Below are 17,205 nucleotides of genomic sequence, written 5' to 3'. Positions count from 1 at the left end.
TGATTATTCGGCAAATACGAGTAGATTCGACACACTACCGTCCGTTTTATTTGTGTATTCTGGTGAAAGGTCGATGATCCACAATGCGCACTTTGTTAGCCGTAATCCACTCGGAAGCGCCGTGTTATTGCCTCGTAGAAATTCGTCCTTTTATCAGCTATCGTCAGGACGGTGTTTGTGTACCAGCTACTTGACCGTGGCAGCTGATTGCTGAATAGTTGTTCAAACATTGCCTCTGCATAATATCGTCACATGCAACGTCAGAGCGGGGTGGGGGAGGGGGGTTGATAGTCGCATTCACAGCTGGGAGGTGGCAGAAAGGCCGCCGTCAGCGTGTGCACTGTAGAGCTACTGTAATGGAACACCGCTGCCGAATGCTAAAAAATCGGTGTCACGCTATGGATTAGGTATATTACTGTACTATCGAGTCGACTCGGTTGAGCTTCGGCAATGTAAGATTTGACTTTTAACGTCCCCTTTGCGCGCTTTTTACGTGCAGTAAGCTGTAGCTGTTGCCAAATTCATCGATGGCTTGCCGCCATGCGTTTTGATCTTTTCTTCTCCCTCGACTTCCACTAACCACACGACATCAGAACATAGGTTCGACCAGTCGGGTCCCTTTGACCAGAAATCTCCGCGTGTGTCTCCATGAACCGGCACCATTCACTCTTGCGGTGTATCCTGTGACCTGCAATTGGGACGGCTAGTTGGTCTGCGCCCTGTAGCCTTACCCCTCCAAGGTTGAGATGACCCTTCCATGACCGTACCTCTGCGACCCATGACCTATGCTGACCCCTATCTCTACGCCCTGTGACCTGTTGCTGACTTCTCGTTCGATCTGTGACCTTGGCTGACCCATTCCGGTTCGACTTCTGACCTTGACTGACCTCTCAGGTGGGCGTGTTCCCGGCTCACTATGTGGCTCCCGTGGACGACGCGCTGCAGCCACACAGCACCTATCCGCCAGTCATCGAGTTCGCAGACATCCAGCTGGACGAAATCATCGGCGTCGGGGGCTTCGGCAAGGTGGGTGCAGATGTGGAGCTGTGGGGACTGTGTGGAGTATGGAATGTGCGCTGTGGGATATGAGCTGTGGCATGTGGAGGATGGCTTTAGGAGTGTGAATTGTGGAGTGTGGACGCGGGAATCGAGACGCGGGTGCCTGTGTGGACTGTCACTGTGGACTGTAGACTGAACACTGTGGGGGGTGTACTGTGGCTTGTGGACTGGGGACGCCTGGGACTCGGCTCGGGGACGGGCATATCTGGTGAGGGTGTGGAGAATGGCCGTTGCGTCGGCGACCTCGGGAAGATGGGTGTTGACTCTGACACACGGATGGGTGTTGACTCTGACACACGGATGGGTGTTGACTCTGACACACGGATGGGTGTGGTGCAGTGCTGGAAATGAGGCCGCTTTCTGGTCCCGGCGTTTTATTCTCCTCGCGGGTTAATCCCGTCCAGCGTTTAGCCTTTCGGGACCCACTCAGGGTCGCGGTTGTTTTCGCCGCTCGCCCCAGTCGAGATGCAAAGTTGATAGTCACACGAAGCTTATTTAGGGCCAGCCAAAGCAGTCTAGTCTGGAGTTACTGTTAAATGTATGCATATAGATGAAATAAAAATGTTTTGTAGAATCGATTAATTTCGAAGTCGTATATTCAGAGGCCCCAAATAAACTTCGTGCGACTATCAACTTTGCATCTCGAATGGGCCGAGCGGCGAAAACAACCGCGGCTCTGAGAGGGACCCGAAAGGCTAAGCGCTAGACGGGGCTAACTCACCCGGAGAATAAAACGCCGGGACCAGAAAGCGGCCTCATTTCCAGCACTGGTGTGGTGCGGACTGGCGAGTCCGCCACACCTCACGGGAGTGGCGGACTCCCGACCGTCTCGCGGGCTGGCCGTCGTTCAGTGCAGTTGATTGGGTGAGGCCGGCGGCAGAGAATACGGATGGGACTCTGAATCGGACTGAGGAAAGTTGTGGGCGATGTTCGGGAGTTTTCCATCATGTTGGTAGCGTCTGAGCTAGCTGTGAACCGTGCAACTGCATCTCTGTCTCCTTTCGCTGTTGTGAAACTATTTTAGTAAATTAATCTCTATCGGTATCCCCCGACAGTGATTGGCTATTACGACTTTTTTGCCATAATGGTTTGGTATAATAATGTTTAAGACCCTACTTCTGTAGCCCTTTTGCGCTCCTCTGCTCCTCTGTCCCTCCCGTGTCAGAGAGGATCCGGGGAGGCCTCAGGAACCATATGCTTTCCCTTGAGGGTACGCTCATCGGCTGATGGACGGGCAACAAACAGATTCCAGGACGCTTAATAAGCAGCTGGGGCCGCCAGTCTGCGCTGAGGGACTCTCAGGCTCCCCTCGGGATCCCCCGGGACTCGTAATCGGCCTACTCTAATCCGCGAAAATTAGCTCATTAACTAAATTAGTGACGGGGCTTGATTAAACGCACACGGAGTGGATGACGCGTGCCGTTCGGCTGTTTGTTGTGTAATATTGTTCGCCACTGGGCAAATGATTGTCTCTCGCTGCGAGAAAGTGATATCATTCGTCGGTGATATCATTCCTCGTTAGTTTGTTTTCGTTTGCGATACACAATGCTGTGAACGTGGCCAATTTCTTGCGGCTATATGAAACGGACATCGGTTGCATGTTGAGCGGCGTTTTTCCTCGGCGATTGCATGAGTTCGTGGAACGAACGAACTCCATTTGCATAGCGCCGCACTCCCAACAGATGGACAGCAACGTTTGATTCTGCTAAATTGAAAACTCTACAAGTGTGAACTATTTTCACTTGCAAATATGACAAGTAAGTGAACTGAAAGTTGATTGAAAAAGTGATGAATTCGCAACTTTAGACTTTATTTATCGCATGTTGATCTTATTTATTTGAATCCCATATAGCAATGCGTCGTGACAAGGGAGGTCCCATTGCTTCACACACGTTACCGATACCCCTTACATCAGCCGCTGGTATGACGCGGCGCTCAGGCCGGCCGGCCAGTGCGTGTGGCGCACGGCGCAGTACCACCGATCGCTGAGTGTATCGGCGTCCGTTTCAGGTGTACCGGGGCGTGCTGCACGATGAGATGGTAGCCGTGAAGGCGGTCACTGATACCACCGGCGTCCGTTTCAGGTGTACCGGGGCGTGCTGCACGATGAGATGGTAGCCGTGAAGGCGGTCACGAGGACCTCCGAGGACGACTGGTCCACCACCATTGAACAGGTGAGGGGCCGCGCTGGACTTGAACTTACTTCCAGCTTGTACAGACATAGAGCACAGATGCTAAAACAATCAGTTCGACTACTCCTTCGATTTGATGTCCTCCTAACGCAAAACACGAATTTATTATGCAGATTAAATGCTTTGAAAGTCTTAAAGGTAGTGTGCCACCTTTGAAAGATTTCCCATTTTATTTTTCCTAGGATAAGAAGCTTCTGTTTTTACCTAATATCGCAAAAAAAAAATCAAAAATGGGCCTGGAATGGTGCCTTTTTCGCCTAAAAGTTTTTCGGTTTTTAGATATGTATAACAACTGTAGTGGGCTCACCTGCAAACAGGCGTCGGGCAACAATCGCGAATGCGGCGCACTTGTGACAATAAGCAAAGGTCATTATAGTGTTACGACCATACGACGTACGGGAATGAGTTATCAGCTGTCTAATCGTAGACAACACAATGTCGAGCCTTAAACTGTAAGCCCGTATTGGTATTGTTTCTTTTATTTGGCTGTCGAACATTATTTATGGTTTGGTTTGTTTATGGTTTGAAATATGATTTTATGTAAAATAATTGATATGAAAAAGCCGTCTTATAAGTTATGACCCCATTTCACCACACGCAAGTGGCAGAAATGACAATGATCAGCTGACGCATTTTTCTTGGCCGAAGTCAGAGCGCGCGGCCCGACGCACCACGCGTATTTGGAAATTCCGACCTCGACGAGCATCAGAAGCCACCTAACAGGCGTGTTCGAAACCGCAGGAGATGATGATGAACGGGTTTATCGAAACTTGATTGGATGAGCATATCGGTGATAGCGATTTCAGTGTGTGCATTTATTGTTCATAGTGGTGTGAAATGTGGTTGGGGTACGACCGACAACCCGTCGGGGCGAATTTCGCACTGGGGTACTCAAAATTTGAAGAATTTAAGACGTTTCCATGAGTTTTGAAGGTATGGATAAGTTCTAAAAATCCGGTTCTCCTTATCTGGGCCATTAACTCCATACGGTCCAGGAAAGCTGGCACACTACCTTTAAGAACAAACATTCAATAGGCACTTGACATGTTCATTGTTGACGTCCTTGTTGAGCGATATCGAGATTTATAATGGCCGCTGTCTGCTGCAATGATACCCGATTTGTGTCCATCCAAACAGCGTATTTCGGTCTGTGCATTGTGATGGTTGACCCCCGTCCCGTCCGCTCTCACAGGTGCGTCAGGAGGGCCGTCTGTTCTGGCTGCTGGACCACCCCAACATCGTCTCGCTGCGCGGCCTGGTACTCACCCCGCCCAACCTGTGCTTGGTGATGGAGTACGCACAGGGCGGGTCGCTCAGCCGCGTCCTCTCACAGCATAAGGTGAGTTGTCTGGAATACGCACGGGGCGGATCGCTCTGTCGCGTCCTCTCACATGAGGTGAATCGGTGGCTTGATGCTCTTCTCAGCTGGTTAGTTGGGGAAGAAAATAAGGGGGTCACTGCTCCTCTCAGTATGTGGGTTAGCGCTCTCAGTATAATGTAGATTTGCTCTAGATTTAGGGGGGTCGGTACCCGGTGCTCCCTTGCCAGAGGTTAGCTGGTGCTCTTCTTAGGATAGGTGAGCCAGGCTTAGATTAAGCGGTCGGTGCTTTCCCCATAAAAGCAAGTCGCTTGTTTGTTTTGTTGGGTTAGGCCCTTTCGGTCCGATGAGACCATTTCAGAGCCGGGAGGATGATAGGATATGGGGGGAGACATTGGTCTGGGCAGGCACCCTAGTGAGTCGCCGGGGCTGAGCCCGTCCAGAGGACAGGCCACCCAGCCCCAAGGACAGGCCACCCAGCCCCACTGCACCCGGCTACGGGGTGCGCTCCCTCGGGAGCACCGGTGCCGTTCCAAGGGAGCAGCCCGCATGGGATAAAGTTGCCTGTCCAGCCCGTGGTGGAGAAGGTTGCGGCGTGGTGGAGAAGGATTTCAGTATCCTGAGGATAGAAGCACGGAACGGTGAAAAAAGCAAGTCGGTGTTTCCCTCTTTTTGGGGTGAGTCAGTCAGCTCCTCTCAATCACGTAATGTGTGGGGTGCACCCCTCAGTTACAAGGTTTGTGCGTGCTTCCCTTCAGTGTAAGGCAGCATAGTCTATTGGGGTCGGTGCTACTCGCGCCATCAGCCACATTCGGACCCCTCACACCCTGGGTGATCCTGTCAGGCGCCCGCGTGGTCTAGAGGATCTCTCAGCTCGGCAGTGTTGTTTACTCGCCTGCTGGTCGGCTCTGATCAGTCAGCTAATCCCTAAACTAAATCAGATTTAGTTGAGAAGGATGCAGCTAAGCCCGGCGTCACTTATTGCGTCTCATCCGCGCTAGATACACACGGTAATGCTGCATATTTTGAAAACACAATGAGTTGTTTGTGAACGGCAGTGGTGCTTTCTGCCTCAGTGCTAACCAGAGTATAATGACGCGACTGAGTGAATGGCGCGGACATTGGCACTCGGAATCACCTTGGGTTGACCTCAGCTATTATTCATGCGCTTAAAATGACACTGGTGCTTCGGTCACGAGGGGTGCGTTTTGCGCCGGTGCATTTAACAGCGCAATTCCATGTGACCCAATGGTTCGTTGTTGACTGCATGCATCTTAACGACGCCCAGAAGCCAGTTTATCAGATTGTGCCAAGCGCCTATTGCATTATGCACAAGTGGAGGATGTTATTAGCTGTGTCCTCATCAAGACTGACGTCCTTGATCCCAATGGGGCAAATGGTTGAGGTCACGTGTCAGGTCATCACCAACAGTCCTTATCCCGAATGTGTAGAGTAGCTGTCAAAGTGCCAAGTCATGTCAGGTCAGGAGCCAACTGTCTCGATCTCCAGTGTGGTTGGAACGCTGAGATCTTTAGCGAGGACTCGGGGTCGACCGTCGAACGTCCTGTGGTCCCTCTGCATAAAAGTTTGGGCTGCCATCAGTCCCTGCCCAATGGCCGAGCTGCACCCTGCAACGGCTGTGACGTGACCTGGCGACGTAACTTGACTTGTGTGACGGGGTTTGTGACGTGACCTGTGTGGCGTGGCTTGTATCATGTCTAACGTGACGTGACATTTACTAGCCCGGTGAGGTGTGTATTATGTGATAGCGACTGACGCTCCCTCCCTCTCTGCCTCCACAGGTACTGCCACACGTTCTGGTCAACTGGGCCATGCAGATCGCCACCGGGATGAACTACCTGCATCACGAGGGGCCCATATCACTCATCCACCGCGACCTGAAGTCCTCCAACGGTCAGTATTATCAGTCCAATGGTGGATAAGAGAGGGGCCAATCCTATAGAATAGAGTTCAATGGGCCCATATCACTCATCCACCGCGACCTGAAGTCGTCTAACGGTCATTAGACCGGCCAAACAGTCCTTGGGCTGTGCTTGTCCACCAGTGGGCTGTTGTGAGCAGACGGATCGGACGAGAGGAGGGTGGGAAGAGGACAGAGGAACACTTCGGAAGTAGGCCGTGACGGGCTATCCACTTCTATGAGGGTCCTCGTGAGGGTTGAGTAGGATCTCCGGGGAATATCTGGTCGATTGAATGTAGTGCTTTTCGTGGAGGTCGCTTAGATTATTCTAACGGGGTCGCACCTCCGTCTGCTGCCCGTGTTTTAGCTGCTCTTGTTTGTCATGTTATGCCTAAATGGTGATGAGTAGCAAATATTCAACGATCATTGAACCACGAAACATATAGACGCAATGCAATGGGAGAGCTGGGCTTACTCTGGTACTCGTGTGACCCATGGCAATTAGCTGTCCTAGTTGCATGGTGTATCGACTAAACCAGCCCACATTGCGGCTTGTCGTGTCACAGTGCATATCCGATAGAGACGCAGGACTTCTGTGTTTCTATAATATCGGATATATGGTAACCGATTCGTGACTCTTCCCTCCCACAGTGCTCATCTCTGAGCGCCTCGACTCACCGGAGGATTTTCGCCGCGTCACTCTGAAAATCACCGACTTCGGACTGGCGCGGGAGATCAACCGCACGACCCGCATGACGCAGGCGGGCACCTACGCCTGGATGGCGCCCGAGGCCATCGAGTTCAGCACCTTCTCCAAGGCCGGAGACGTGTGGAGCTTCGGCGTGGTGCTGTGGGAGCTGCTGACCGGCGAGACGCCCTACCGCGGCATTGACGCGCTGGCCGTGGCGTACGGCGTGGCCTCACACAAGCTGAGCCTACCGGTGCCGTCCACCTGTCCGGCCGGCTGGCGGGAACTGATGCTCTGTGAGTAGTGCGACGCGACAGCGGGCACTTGGGCGCTAGTTAGCATATTAATAGGTGGCTCTGGATGCTAGTCTGGTCATCACGAAGATGTTGGGCGTGGACAAAAGGGCAAAAATTTGCTAAAATACTTCGTTTTTTTTTGGGGGGGGGCTTTTTCTAACCGTTGTTCTGATTAGTCACTGCAATCGGAATGCTACCCGCCTGTTCTCCACTTTGACCGTCGCTATGTTGTGACCGGCCTGAACTTTACTGAAGTGCACCGATCCTCTTCACTGCTATTGCACCACTGTTGCTCTCAGCACACTGACCCATCATCACCCCACCAGCAAAACACCGACACTGCTCCCACGTCCACAGCGTGCTGGAGCCTGGACCAGCACCTGCGTCCGACGTTCGAGCAGCTGCTGGTCAAGCTGCAGGACATCTCCCGGTCGGCGTTCATGTCCTTCCCGCGGGAGAGCTTCTACAACATGCAGGAGAACTGGAAGACCGAGATCGACGAGGTCCTCCGCGACATCCGACATCGGGAAAAGGTAAAAGCGGTGTAGTGTCGATGCTTTAACTGGCCATGTTCGCTATTTTGTAGTGTCATTGCTTAGTTCGAAGTGGTTGGAAAGGGGACTACGTGCGGGCTGGGTAGATGGAGCCACATTACACTGGCTGTTCTGCTGCTGTGTGAGCGGCCGAATCTCTTGGACTGACGTAAACTTGTGTATCAGGGCACAACCTAACTTACTGAGGCTGTCTATGATCTGACGTTTTCGAGCGGAGCCCTTTCGTGTGTCAGGATGATGGAGGCGACATTTCCTCGCTGAACATTTGGAATAACATGATCAATCTTTACCTTTAGGATAGAAACCTCCCCTGACGCTGACCTGCCTTTACCCGCTGTGTCCGTCAGGAGCTGCGCAGTCGGGAGGTGGACCTGAGGCGGCGGGAACAGGAGGTGGCTGAACGGGAGCTGGATGTACTCACCCGAGAGATCCAGGTCATCGTCCAGCAGCAACAGCAGCAGCAGGTAGGTCTCGGCGCCGTCGTTCCTGTAAAGTGCTTTCTGATGCCCATGCCAGCGACGCTGCCGTAGAGCCTTCGTGAGTTAGTGTGGTTTCATGATCTGCGAAATCTTGAAATGGACAGACATTGGCATTTGTCATTTCAGACAAATGCCAATGTGGGTAGTCGTTTGTCCGCAGAGCTATCGCCATTCGGTAGCAACAGCCATCATGTGTAGGTCCCTACTACTCTGTCACCCTTGACCCTACCCTAACTTTGAGTCAACTTTGTGGTCAAATCTGCCTCTTCTTGCGTGTCTGTAGTGCTGCGCGCCCTGACCTCCGCTGTGAAGACGCAACTATGCGTGTTTAGTACCTCCGCCTAGTCTGACCCTCCTGTCTTTCCTACAGACGGCGCCGACGCCCAAACGGACCAAGATGTTTGGGAAGAGGGCGAAGCTGAAAGGCCGTCACCAGATCAGCAATCCGTCTGGTGAGACTTGACGCGAGCAGGGACGGGGGCACGGGATGGATACGGGACATGGTTTGTGACATTTTGCACAGAACACGAGTACCTAATGAAGGCCTTTATCGAACGTTAACAGTTTCTGTCTGGGGCTGTTCTGCTGGCACGCTTTACACTTTATCGATCAGTGAATACTGGATACTTAGAGCAAAAGCAATGTCGATGAGAATCAGAAACTTGTGAAGTTAGCATGGAAGCGATGTACGTAATTCAGATTCGACAGAAATTAGATCATAATGAAAATCGTCTTTGAAAATTATGTTGCTTATGCCAACGTCGTGCCCATCAACTTCTGTTTGTCTGAACCCTGTGTCCCTCTGTGTTGCAGACTTCCGACACAACTTTACGGTACAAAACACGGGCGCGCTGTCGGAGCGGCTGGCCGGCGGCAGCGCGTGGCACCCGACCAGCCCGGAGAGTCCGCCGGCGTCACCGTCACCCGCCCTGCGAGCCATTGCACGTGAGTGTGCGCCGGCGGGGTGGTACCAGCGGTAGGGGGCGGGTACTGATAGAACGATAGAGTAGGATGCGTTTACCAGTGGTGTGAGTAATTGTGATTGTATGACTCTTCACTCGTCAGCCATGCTGGGTGATTTTCCTATATGTTACACACTTTTATTTATTGTCGGAATGCGTTGAATGCGAGCAGTAACTCGCTCACCTGGCAGAATGATTGTGTGTGTACAATTTTCGGCAATCGTCTGTCATTGTGGCTCATGTATGTTATCCATGCGCGAACATCCGTCGTACGTTCGTCTTACTGGTCCGTTTGTCCGTGTCTGTTCTCTGACGTCCTGTGTGTCGTGTCGGCAGTGCCGGCGGACGGCGTCAAGGGCAAGACGTGGGGCCCGAGCTCAGCGCACCAGATGAACCGGCGACCTCGGCCGCGGCCTCAGCTACTGGAGCCGGGCAGTCCCAGTACTGCCGATAGCTCGCGCCGCGCCGACCGCAACGGTCAGTCCCGCAACTCGGGGAGGCCGCGGGGAGGGCGGGGGTGTAACTGAACTGACCTGGGCACTGATCTGTGACCGAACTAACATATGACATGACCTGGCGTGGGCTTACCTCTAACATCATTGTTGCACCGACGTGATAGTTGACATTAGCGAATATTAGTGTTAAGTCGAAAGGCAGCGTCTCCGTTTGGTAGGCGTATTGGAGCTTCCACAAGCAGCAGCGGCAGCAGCAGCAGCACAGCAGCACCCGCGCGTGGCGGCTCCCCGGCTCCGAATGACCGCCGCCCCCGGCTGCGGCCGTGACCCCGCGCCGCCGGTCGCAGCGGCGCGCTCAGAGGGAGGCGGCCCGCAGAGGCGCGTCCAACAGCGCGCCGAGGGGAGGCAACGGGCACACGATCCACTAACACTTCCTAACATTAGTAAGCCGACGTCATCTGACTATGTGAGGCTGGCTCCTACCTAGTTTTTTTTTTTTTTTAGTTCATTTTGTTCTGCAATCCGAGAAAACGCAGTTACCCTATTGACAAGAAAAATAAGCACATCTTTGTAATCTTAAGCGCAGATTGGGACCATGCTTACTACATCTACATTTTTAGACATGAGAGAGAGATACGGTTTGTTGAAGTGCAAAACACTATACGGCTTCGAACACCTGTAAGTCATGACTACGCCTGCGGAGGCCCTTTTCTTAGCTGTGCTTGAGAAAGTTTTTATGCCCATGGCATGGTCCTGCTAGGGAAAATGCGGGTTAGCGCTAGTTTCTCAGGTACTGCACGGTTACGGCGAGTGTTTACTCTTTGTGTCGACTCGGTCCAGCGGTAATCCCGGTCTGCTCCCAGTGCCGCCTAGTGTTCAGTGCCCAAGTGACAGTGTCGGACCGGCCGACAGATGTCTCTGTCTATCCACATCCCATTACGCTGCGTTCAGTGAAGGATGACGAGGCACGCCGTGGGAGTGTCGGGCACGGCCCGCCTGGTTTCCGGCGCCGGCGGTGATTAGGCTGGGAGCCGCGCTACTTTCCCCGGGGAAATGTCACAGAACGGCGCCGGCGCGCGCTCGGCGAGGGCAGCTCGGGTTTCGGGGCTTATCGGGCTGGCGCCGGGGCTGTGGCCGGGCCGTGTCTGCAGAGCAGCTGCGCCGCGTGCCTCCCCGCTCCGGGAGCGTCCGGATGGGTGCAGACGAGGCCTCGGCAGGGCGTCAATGTAAACATACCGTGCCCGGCCGGCCGCCTGGGGACCTGGGGACGGCTGCCGCGCCCTCCTGGCCGCCGCACGGGGGCCCCAGCGCCGAGCTGGAGCGCGGGGGCGGTCCGTTTCCTCGAGAGTGCCTGGTGAGGCTCATAGTAACCAGATGGGCCCGGCAGGGCTGAGATTTAGCTGTTATGTTCCTGACGAGTTGTAGTATTTGTTGAGATTTGGTACTGCGAAGCCTGGCGGAAGTTGATGAGTGGGTTATTGGGCAATCTTGAGGTCAATGGCCTCAAGATGTCAACAATTGCTTGGCTCTGCGATGAGTTTATGTTAAATTGGGCCCGCCTTCAAATTAATCTCTATACAGAAGGATGAGGCTCGAACTGCATCTAAGGTATTCGATTAGCGTATTTGTCGCGAGCTCCCAATGAAACATCAAGCTGTCTCCATGTCATAGATTGCTTCTCTTTGTCATCGCCTCTGAGTGACAAATTAGGACAAATCACTAAGAAATTTTGTTAATTGTCTTCTCTGGATTATCCTCAGGCTATCAATGAAATGGGAGCAATGGCGATTCGTTAACGAGCTTCGTATATTTGCACGACATTGCTACAGTTATTAGGGTCATTTCCATTGGCCATTTCGACGCAATGCTGAGGAAACAACTGATCTATAATAGCTATATAGCTGATCTAATATAGCTATTAGCTGATAGCTTAGGTTTCCTGTTGTGGCTGTTAACTTCCTTTGTTGGACTTATGAAGCTGGTAAGCATTTCATGAGTTCTGCGTCTTCCGTGTTATCTTGGTGCCTGCCTACGACCGAAAGTGTAGACAATACTGAAAACTTCTGCGTTGCCACTTTACTACCCCAACCAAATTTATACTTTATGCGCAAATTACATATTGCACGCAGCATAAAACTCAAATGTCATTAAACTTCCAACACAGTCGTTCATACGTAAGTCCGCCTCGCTGCCCGGGCCTGGCCTTTCGTTACCATTGGCTGTCAGCAGCTGCGGCCTATGCGACCTTCCCACCCACCCCACAAAGTGCCGCAACGAGCCCGCCCTCTCCCTCTCCTCCCTCCCCCTCCCAGCGCGGGCGTGAAACGACCGCACAACTGCGCGGCCGGCTGTTGGTTGACGACTGGTTTCCGGCTGTCGCGTGACTGGGTTCGCTCACTGCCCCGTGTCACGTGACTGTGTGCTCGCTCACTGCCCCGGGTCACGTGATGCCACCGATGATGATGATGATTTGGAGTGACAGGGCGCACCAGCTGCGAGGCTATATCGCGCCCATTTCTTATTTGACTTCCTCAATGTCGGGCATTAAAAATCACCTGAAGGCCGGAGGCCGCAATAAACGAAAAGAGACGAGAAGAGTCTAGCAAAGAGGACTCGTCACCTAAGACTGCTCTCAAAGAAAGCTGGGCTCCGCGCAGGCCCAGAAACTTCAGCCGCTCAGCTTCCATGATGATGATGATTTGGAGTGACAGGGCGCACCAGCTGCGAGGCTATATCGCGCCCATTTCTTATTTGACTTCCTCAGTGTCGGGCGTTAACCGACTGCGGGCACGCACTGTGCCGCGAGTTAGCGGTGGAGCTGATGAGCCGGTTACGGCGGGGATGAGGGCTGCAAACGGCTAGCGCTCTCTGGTCACTCAGCGCGGTGGGCTGTTGTAAGGCGGACGGCTGTTATGGGCTCGCCAACAAGAGCAGATGCTCTTGTAAACGAGGAGGTCGTATTTGAGCTTATCAACTAGAGAAGATGCACCTTTTGTCCAACGTTGAAGGGGTGAATGGACCTTGCGGCAGTGAACTGGAGGTCATTCTTGTTTACGTTTTCGGTGGAGGCACCGCGATGCTGCGCTCAGTACGCGGGGCGTGTCCTGTCCCTGACATTTTCAGCAATGTATCAGTAGCTGTAATATTGTGGCCACAAATGTGTGAAAATTCACAGCTTGTCATCAAGCTGTAGGTGCCGTCTGCGCCGCACGGCCGTTTGACACCATTGTCGGGGGAAGAAAGACCGGGAGAGGGGAGAGGTATGCTACCCACTGGTGATACGATTGGCCCGGTCCGGCTTGGTGGTGCTTTCGGTACCCTCAGTCACATTTCGCCGATACCTACCGAATACATAAGTTTACATGTTTGGACTGCCGAGCTGACGGTACCGCTAGGTGCATGAAACACGAATAATTCGGCTTGTTAAGGAAAATGAACCAACTGCATTTACATAAGAAGGCTTATCATTCTCATATTCTTCACCTGCGCATTCATCTTGCAATCCATTGTTACATTCGTCGTTCATGCTGAGTTGATCTTCCTGATAGTCCTATTGACTCCGACTATCATCAGTAAATACCGTGTAACGGTCACGCCACCGCCACTATTTGCCGTCTCCACGGTGCAGTCGGAACAACGCAGACTCGTTATCGCTCGAACCCGACATCTTGGCGGCAGGCTCTGTGTATTCGGTCCTCTGGTGATTGAGATGGGGTCAACATTCGGCTATCTTATATCTACTGTACGGCTGACTCCGTAAGAAGTCTCAAACATGCTCCTGAAGTGTTCTAAGCTCGTGGTGCGACACCGTGTTGGTGGGTTCGTATTCCAGATCCGACCAGTTACAGTTAGGCGAGATAGCGGTTTCAACGCTCCTGTGTGGATTTACATGAACAAGTAGCCCGTTTTGTGTCCTAATGAGGCTCTGCCTTTACGTCGATCTCCTGACTAGATTGTCCCGTTGATATGGCTTTCTGCCGGTTTGCGCTGGCCTCTGGACACTCGTCCGACGGGTGCGGAGGTCACATGCGAGCTGCACTGCACGACCCAAGAATTGGCCGTAAGTCCGGCAAGCTTTCATGGTGGGCCCATGAATCCTAGCTGAGCGGCTCCGCTCTAGACCGGACTCATGGCCGGTGGCTGGGCTCACTGCCGCCTCTGTCAACCGCTGACATCCGCATGACGTGCGACTCGCTGCCAACTACGACCCGGTAGCGTGTGGTGAGGCTGTCAGCGTGGGGAGGAGACGGGGCGCCCTGGCACCTTCTGTAGTCTGGCCCAGTCGCAGTGACCCAGAGCTGACCTGTTGGCAGACCGACGGCCGATGTATTTTTAGGCGGACACGGCTGGGCTGGGAGCGACTGCCACTGCGCGGCCAGCGCGGCCGGGCCGGTCGGACCGACCTCTGACTCAGCCAGTGACTCAGAGGCCGTGCACTCGGAGTGCCGGCCGGGGTCGGAGGCCGGTCGGTGGACGTGGAATGTTCCGCGTGCCGCGAGATGTGCGCTCGCGATAGTGGGCGTGGTGTCACGTTGCCGCCCGCGGTACGGGAGCGACTCACGAGACAGCTGGGCCGGGGAGGGGGCTCTGAGAAAAGTCCAGCCGCCTACCCAGTCCAGTTCGTCCAATCCAGTTCAATTCACAAACAATGGTCTCGGGTCACTACAGACCTACCCAGGCCCTTGGTGACGGTTCCCCTTTGTTGTGGTTTTGCATTCATTGTTGTGACACTGCTTGCCAAGAAAACTCGCACGTGGCAAGGTAGCGGTAACGGGAGTTGTTATTGGGCCAGTACCGATAGTGATTCATGCGAGGCTCCTCCAAGGGACAGTGGGTTCCGTATTGTTCCTTTTGTTTTGTGGATGAGGAAATAGCGGTACTTGTATCCTGGTTGAATGTCTTCAAACGATGAAAATATTGAATAGTTGAAAAGCAATGCGTATATTGACGCAAAACCAACGCACATTTTTGTCTTTCCTTTGAAAGCCACTAATGACAAATTTTATCTTAACAGTTCATAATTCATTTGTGATTAATTATGATAGTTGAGTCGGTGTTATCGTGTAATCGAGATAAGATTAGGTAACCGAACGTGGATCCGTTTGTCACGAGCATGCTGTGCAGTGAGCACGCTCCATTCACACTCGGGCTGCAGAGTTTTACGTCTGTGTCGCCGCCTGCAGTGCCCGTAGTACTATGTGGTATGCGGCCAGGCAAAACTGAAATGTTGGTCAGCTCACGTGTCCGGGGAGGCAGTCCGGGGTCCGGTTTTCGGCGGGGAAGGAAAACGGTAATGAGGGGTGACTCAGCGGCTCACTCAATACAGCCATGTCATTCAGACCTCCCGCTGATGTTGTTTGGACAACAGTCTCTGTGAGCTAGGAGACAACGCTCGGCTCCGAGCTTTGGGCGCTGAGCTGCGATGTTGTCATGGCTGTTGGTGGGAGAGTGGAGACGGCTGTGCTGTCCCAACCTTTTCAATATAACTGGGCCTGACGCCTGTGGCCGGCGGAACAAACTTAGCCTGTTGTGGGCTGTGGGCATTCGCGCAAATATTTAAGTGTGGTGACTAGCGTGCCACTGTTGCACCCAGGTTCGTTTGTCTCTCCTTTTCTTCCAAGTACGTTAGCCTTCGCTATTTTCCAAAGTCCAACTAAACTTTTCTTCACCGTATTCTTCAACGGGTTTATTGTCTCTCCCGTCCACTCCAGCCCTTTCAGTGGCGGATAGTTACCACGGCAGTTTCTGTGTCCGCCCGTCCGCCGCTGTCGTTTCGCAATGTCCCGCCAGGCCAGTCGACTCTGTCGGGCTCGTTCCGACCAATGTGTGCTGCCCGTCATCTGATTGCCCACCAAGGCTGTGCGCCCGGCAGTGTCCGCGCAAACGCTCCGCCTGGCTGGGTCCCCGCCCCATTGCTCACGCTCGCACGCACTCTGAACTTCAGACGCGTGGTGAAGCAAGGCACAGACGTTAGAACCCACACACTAAGCAAATCTTCAGGAATTTTAGGGCTCAAGCTGATGATCTCGAAAAACTTTGCGTTATGTGAGGACAGATTTGAATAATAATAATAATAATATAAGAACAACCAGTAGCCTCATAATATAAATCAGAAATTGGAGCCAAAAAGTTACATTTAAAATTATCGAATATTTCGCTCCTGGAGCTTCGTCAGCGATAATTACAGAAAAACATATGAAACAGGTTTGAATAAACTTCTACAACTACGTCATACACAAAAAGCCCTCATACACAATGTCACTTATAATGTCACTAATGTCCCTAAGTGAAGTGATTATTTGTTGTGCTCCTTCCCTTTTGATTGCTGTGCTGACTGGACGGGTACCGGTGACTCTGGGGAGGCCCAGTGGGCGGGGAGTGGCGCCGGGCTGCAGCGGCCGTCGGGCCATTCCGCCGCCCTGCTGCTGACCAACTGTGTCGCCGCTCGCCAGAAATAACAAACAGAGCCGTTTGGAACGGGGCCGGCTGCGCTCCGTCTGGGTCGGAGGAGGTGACGGACGGGGCGGGGCGGGGACGCTCGGGAATGTTGACAGACGGGACGGGGAGATGACGGGTGGGTTGGAGATGACGGACGATATGGGTTGGTGACGAACGGCGTGGTTAGGTGACAGACGGGATGACAGACTGAGTGGGTAGGTATCTGACGGACCGGTGAGATGACTAACTCCCCTGAAAGGTGACTGGCTGGGTCGGTAACTGACACATTGATTAGGCCTCCGACGGGGTGCGGGCCGCGCTCTAACGCCGGCCCCTCTGTTTTCCAGCTCTGCCGTCCGACTCAGACGACTCCAGCGACGACAGCGTCATTCTGCGACATCCTCCCCCCAGGACGCACTAGCCCGTCCTGTTCCCTCCCCTCGCCGCGTCCCGGTGCCGGGCTGTCCCCCGGACTTCCCCAGATTTATCCGTATTTATGCCTCCCCTCCGACCCTCGCGTCCCTCTCGTCGCTCCCGTCCCGTCGCGGCTTCTGGTCGCCGCGCGCCGCGCGCTCGGCCACGGTGGCGGATTCGGGCGCCTGCCCCAGTCTTCCGGTCTTCTTCCGTGTCGCAGTGGTGTCAGAGGCCTCGGGAGCCTGCCGCGCGTGTCACGTCGACCGCAGTGCGGCTGTGGTCAGTGGAACGGAACCGACGGAACCGCGGTGGCGCCTCTGAGACGAGGCACCCGCGCGACTCAGGATGGGCGCACTTCCTGGACGGACCGGCGGTTTCTGGCCTATCAGACTTCCCGGCGGTGGCTGTCGACTCTGTGAGGCGCCGGGG

The 17,205-nt window shown here is 53.6% G+C and overlaps 1 protein-coding gene across 1 annotated transcript in view; it reads left to right on the top strand.

The window, feature by feature from the left end:
• Positions 1–17,204, top strand: part of LOC122392851 (mitogen-activated protein kinase kinase kinase 10-like) — a 28,103-nt gene extending 10,899 nt beyond the window's left edge. Inside the window, exons 5-15 of the mRNA XM_043388176.1 lie at positions 895–1,026; positions 3,144–3,233; positions 4,444–4,590; positions 6,372–6,483; positions 7,142–7,474; positions 7,832–8,007; positions 8,376–8,492; positions 8,878–8,959; positions 9,321–9,452; positions 9,806–9,946; positions 16,710–17,204. Of these exons, the coding sequence (XP_043244111.1) occupies positions 895–1,026; positions 3,144–3,233; positions 4,444–4,590; positions 6,372–6,483; positions 7,142–7,474; positions 7,832–8,007; positions 8,376–8,492; positions 8,878–8,959; positions 9,321–9,452; positions 9,806–9,946; positions 16,710–16,783 (1,536 nt within the window). The 3' untranslated portion in view covers positions 16,784–17,204. The remainder of the gene's footprint in view (positions 1–894; positions 1,027–3,143; positions 3,234–4,443; positions 4,591–6,371; positions 6,484–7,141; positions 7,475–7,831; positions 8,008–8,375; positions 8,493–8,877; positions 8,960–9,320; positions 9,453–9,805; positions 9,947–16,709) is intronic.
• The last annotated feature ends 1 nt before the right edge of the window (position 17,205 follows it).

Source organism: Amphibalanus amphitrite, unplaced genomic scaffold (genome assembly GCF_019059575.1).
Source record: "Amphibalanus amphitrite isolate SeventyFive unplaced genomic scaffold, NRLGWU_Aamphi_draft 000503F_arrow, whole genome shotgun sequence".
Classification (NCBI taxonomy): domain Eukaryota; kingdom Metazoa; phylum Arthropoda; class Thecostraca; order Balanomorpha; family Balanidae; genus Amphibalanus; species Amphibalanus amphitrite.
This window is presented reverse-complemented; position numbering and strand designations above follow the sequence as displayed.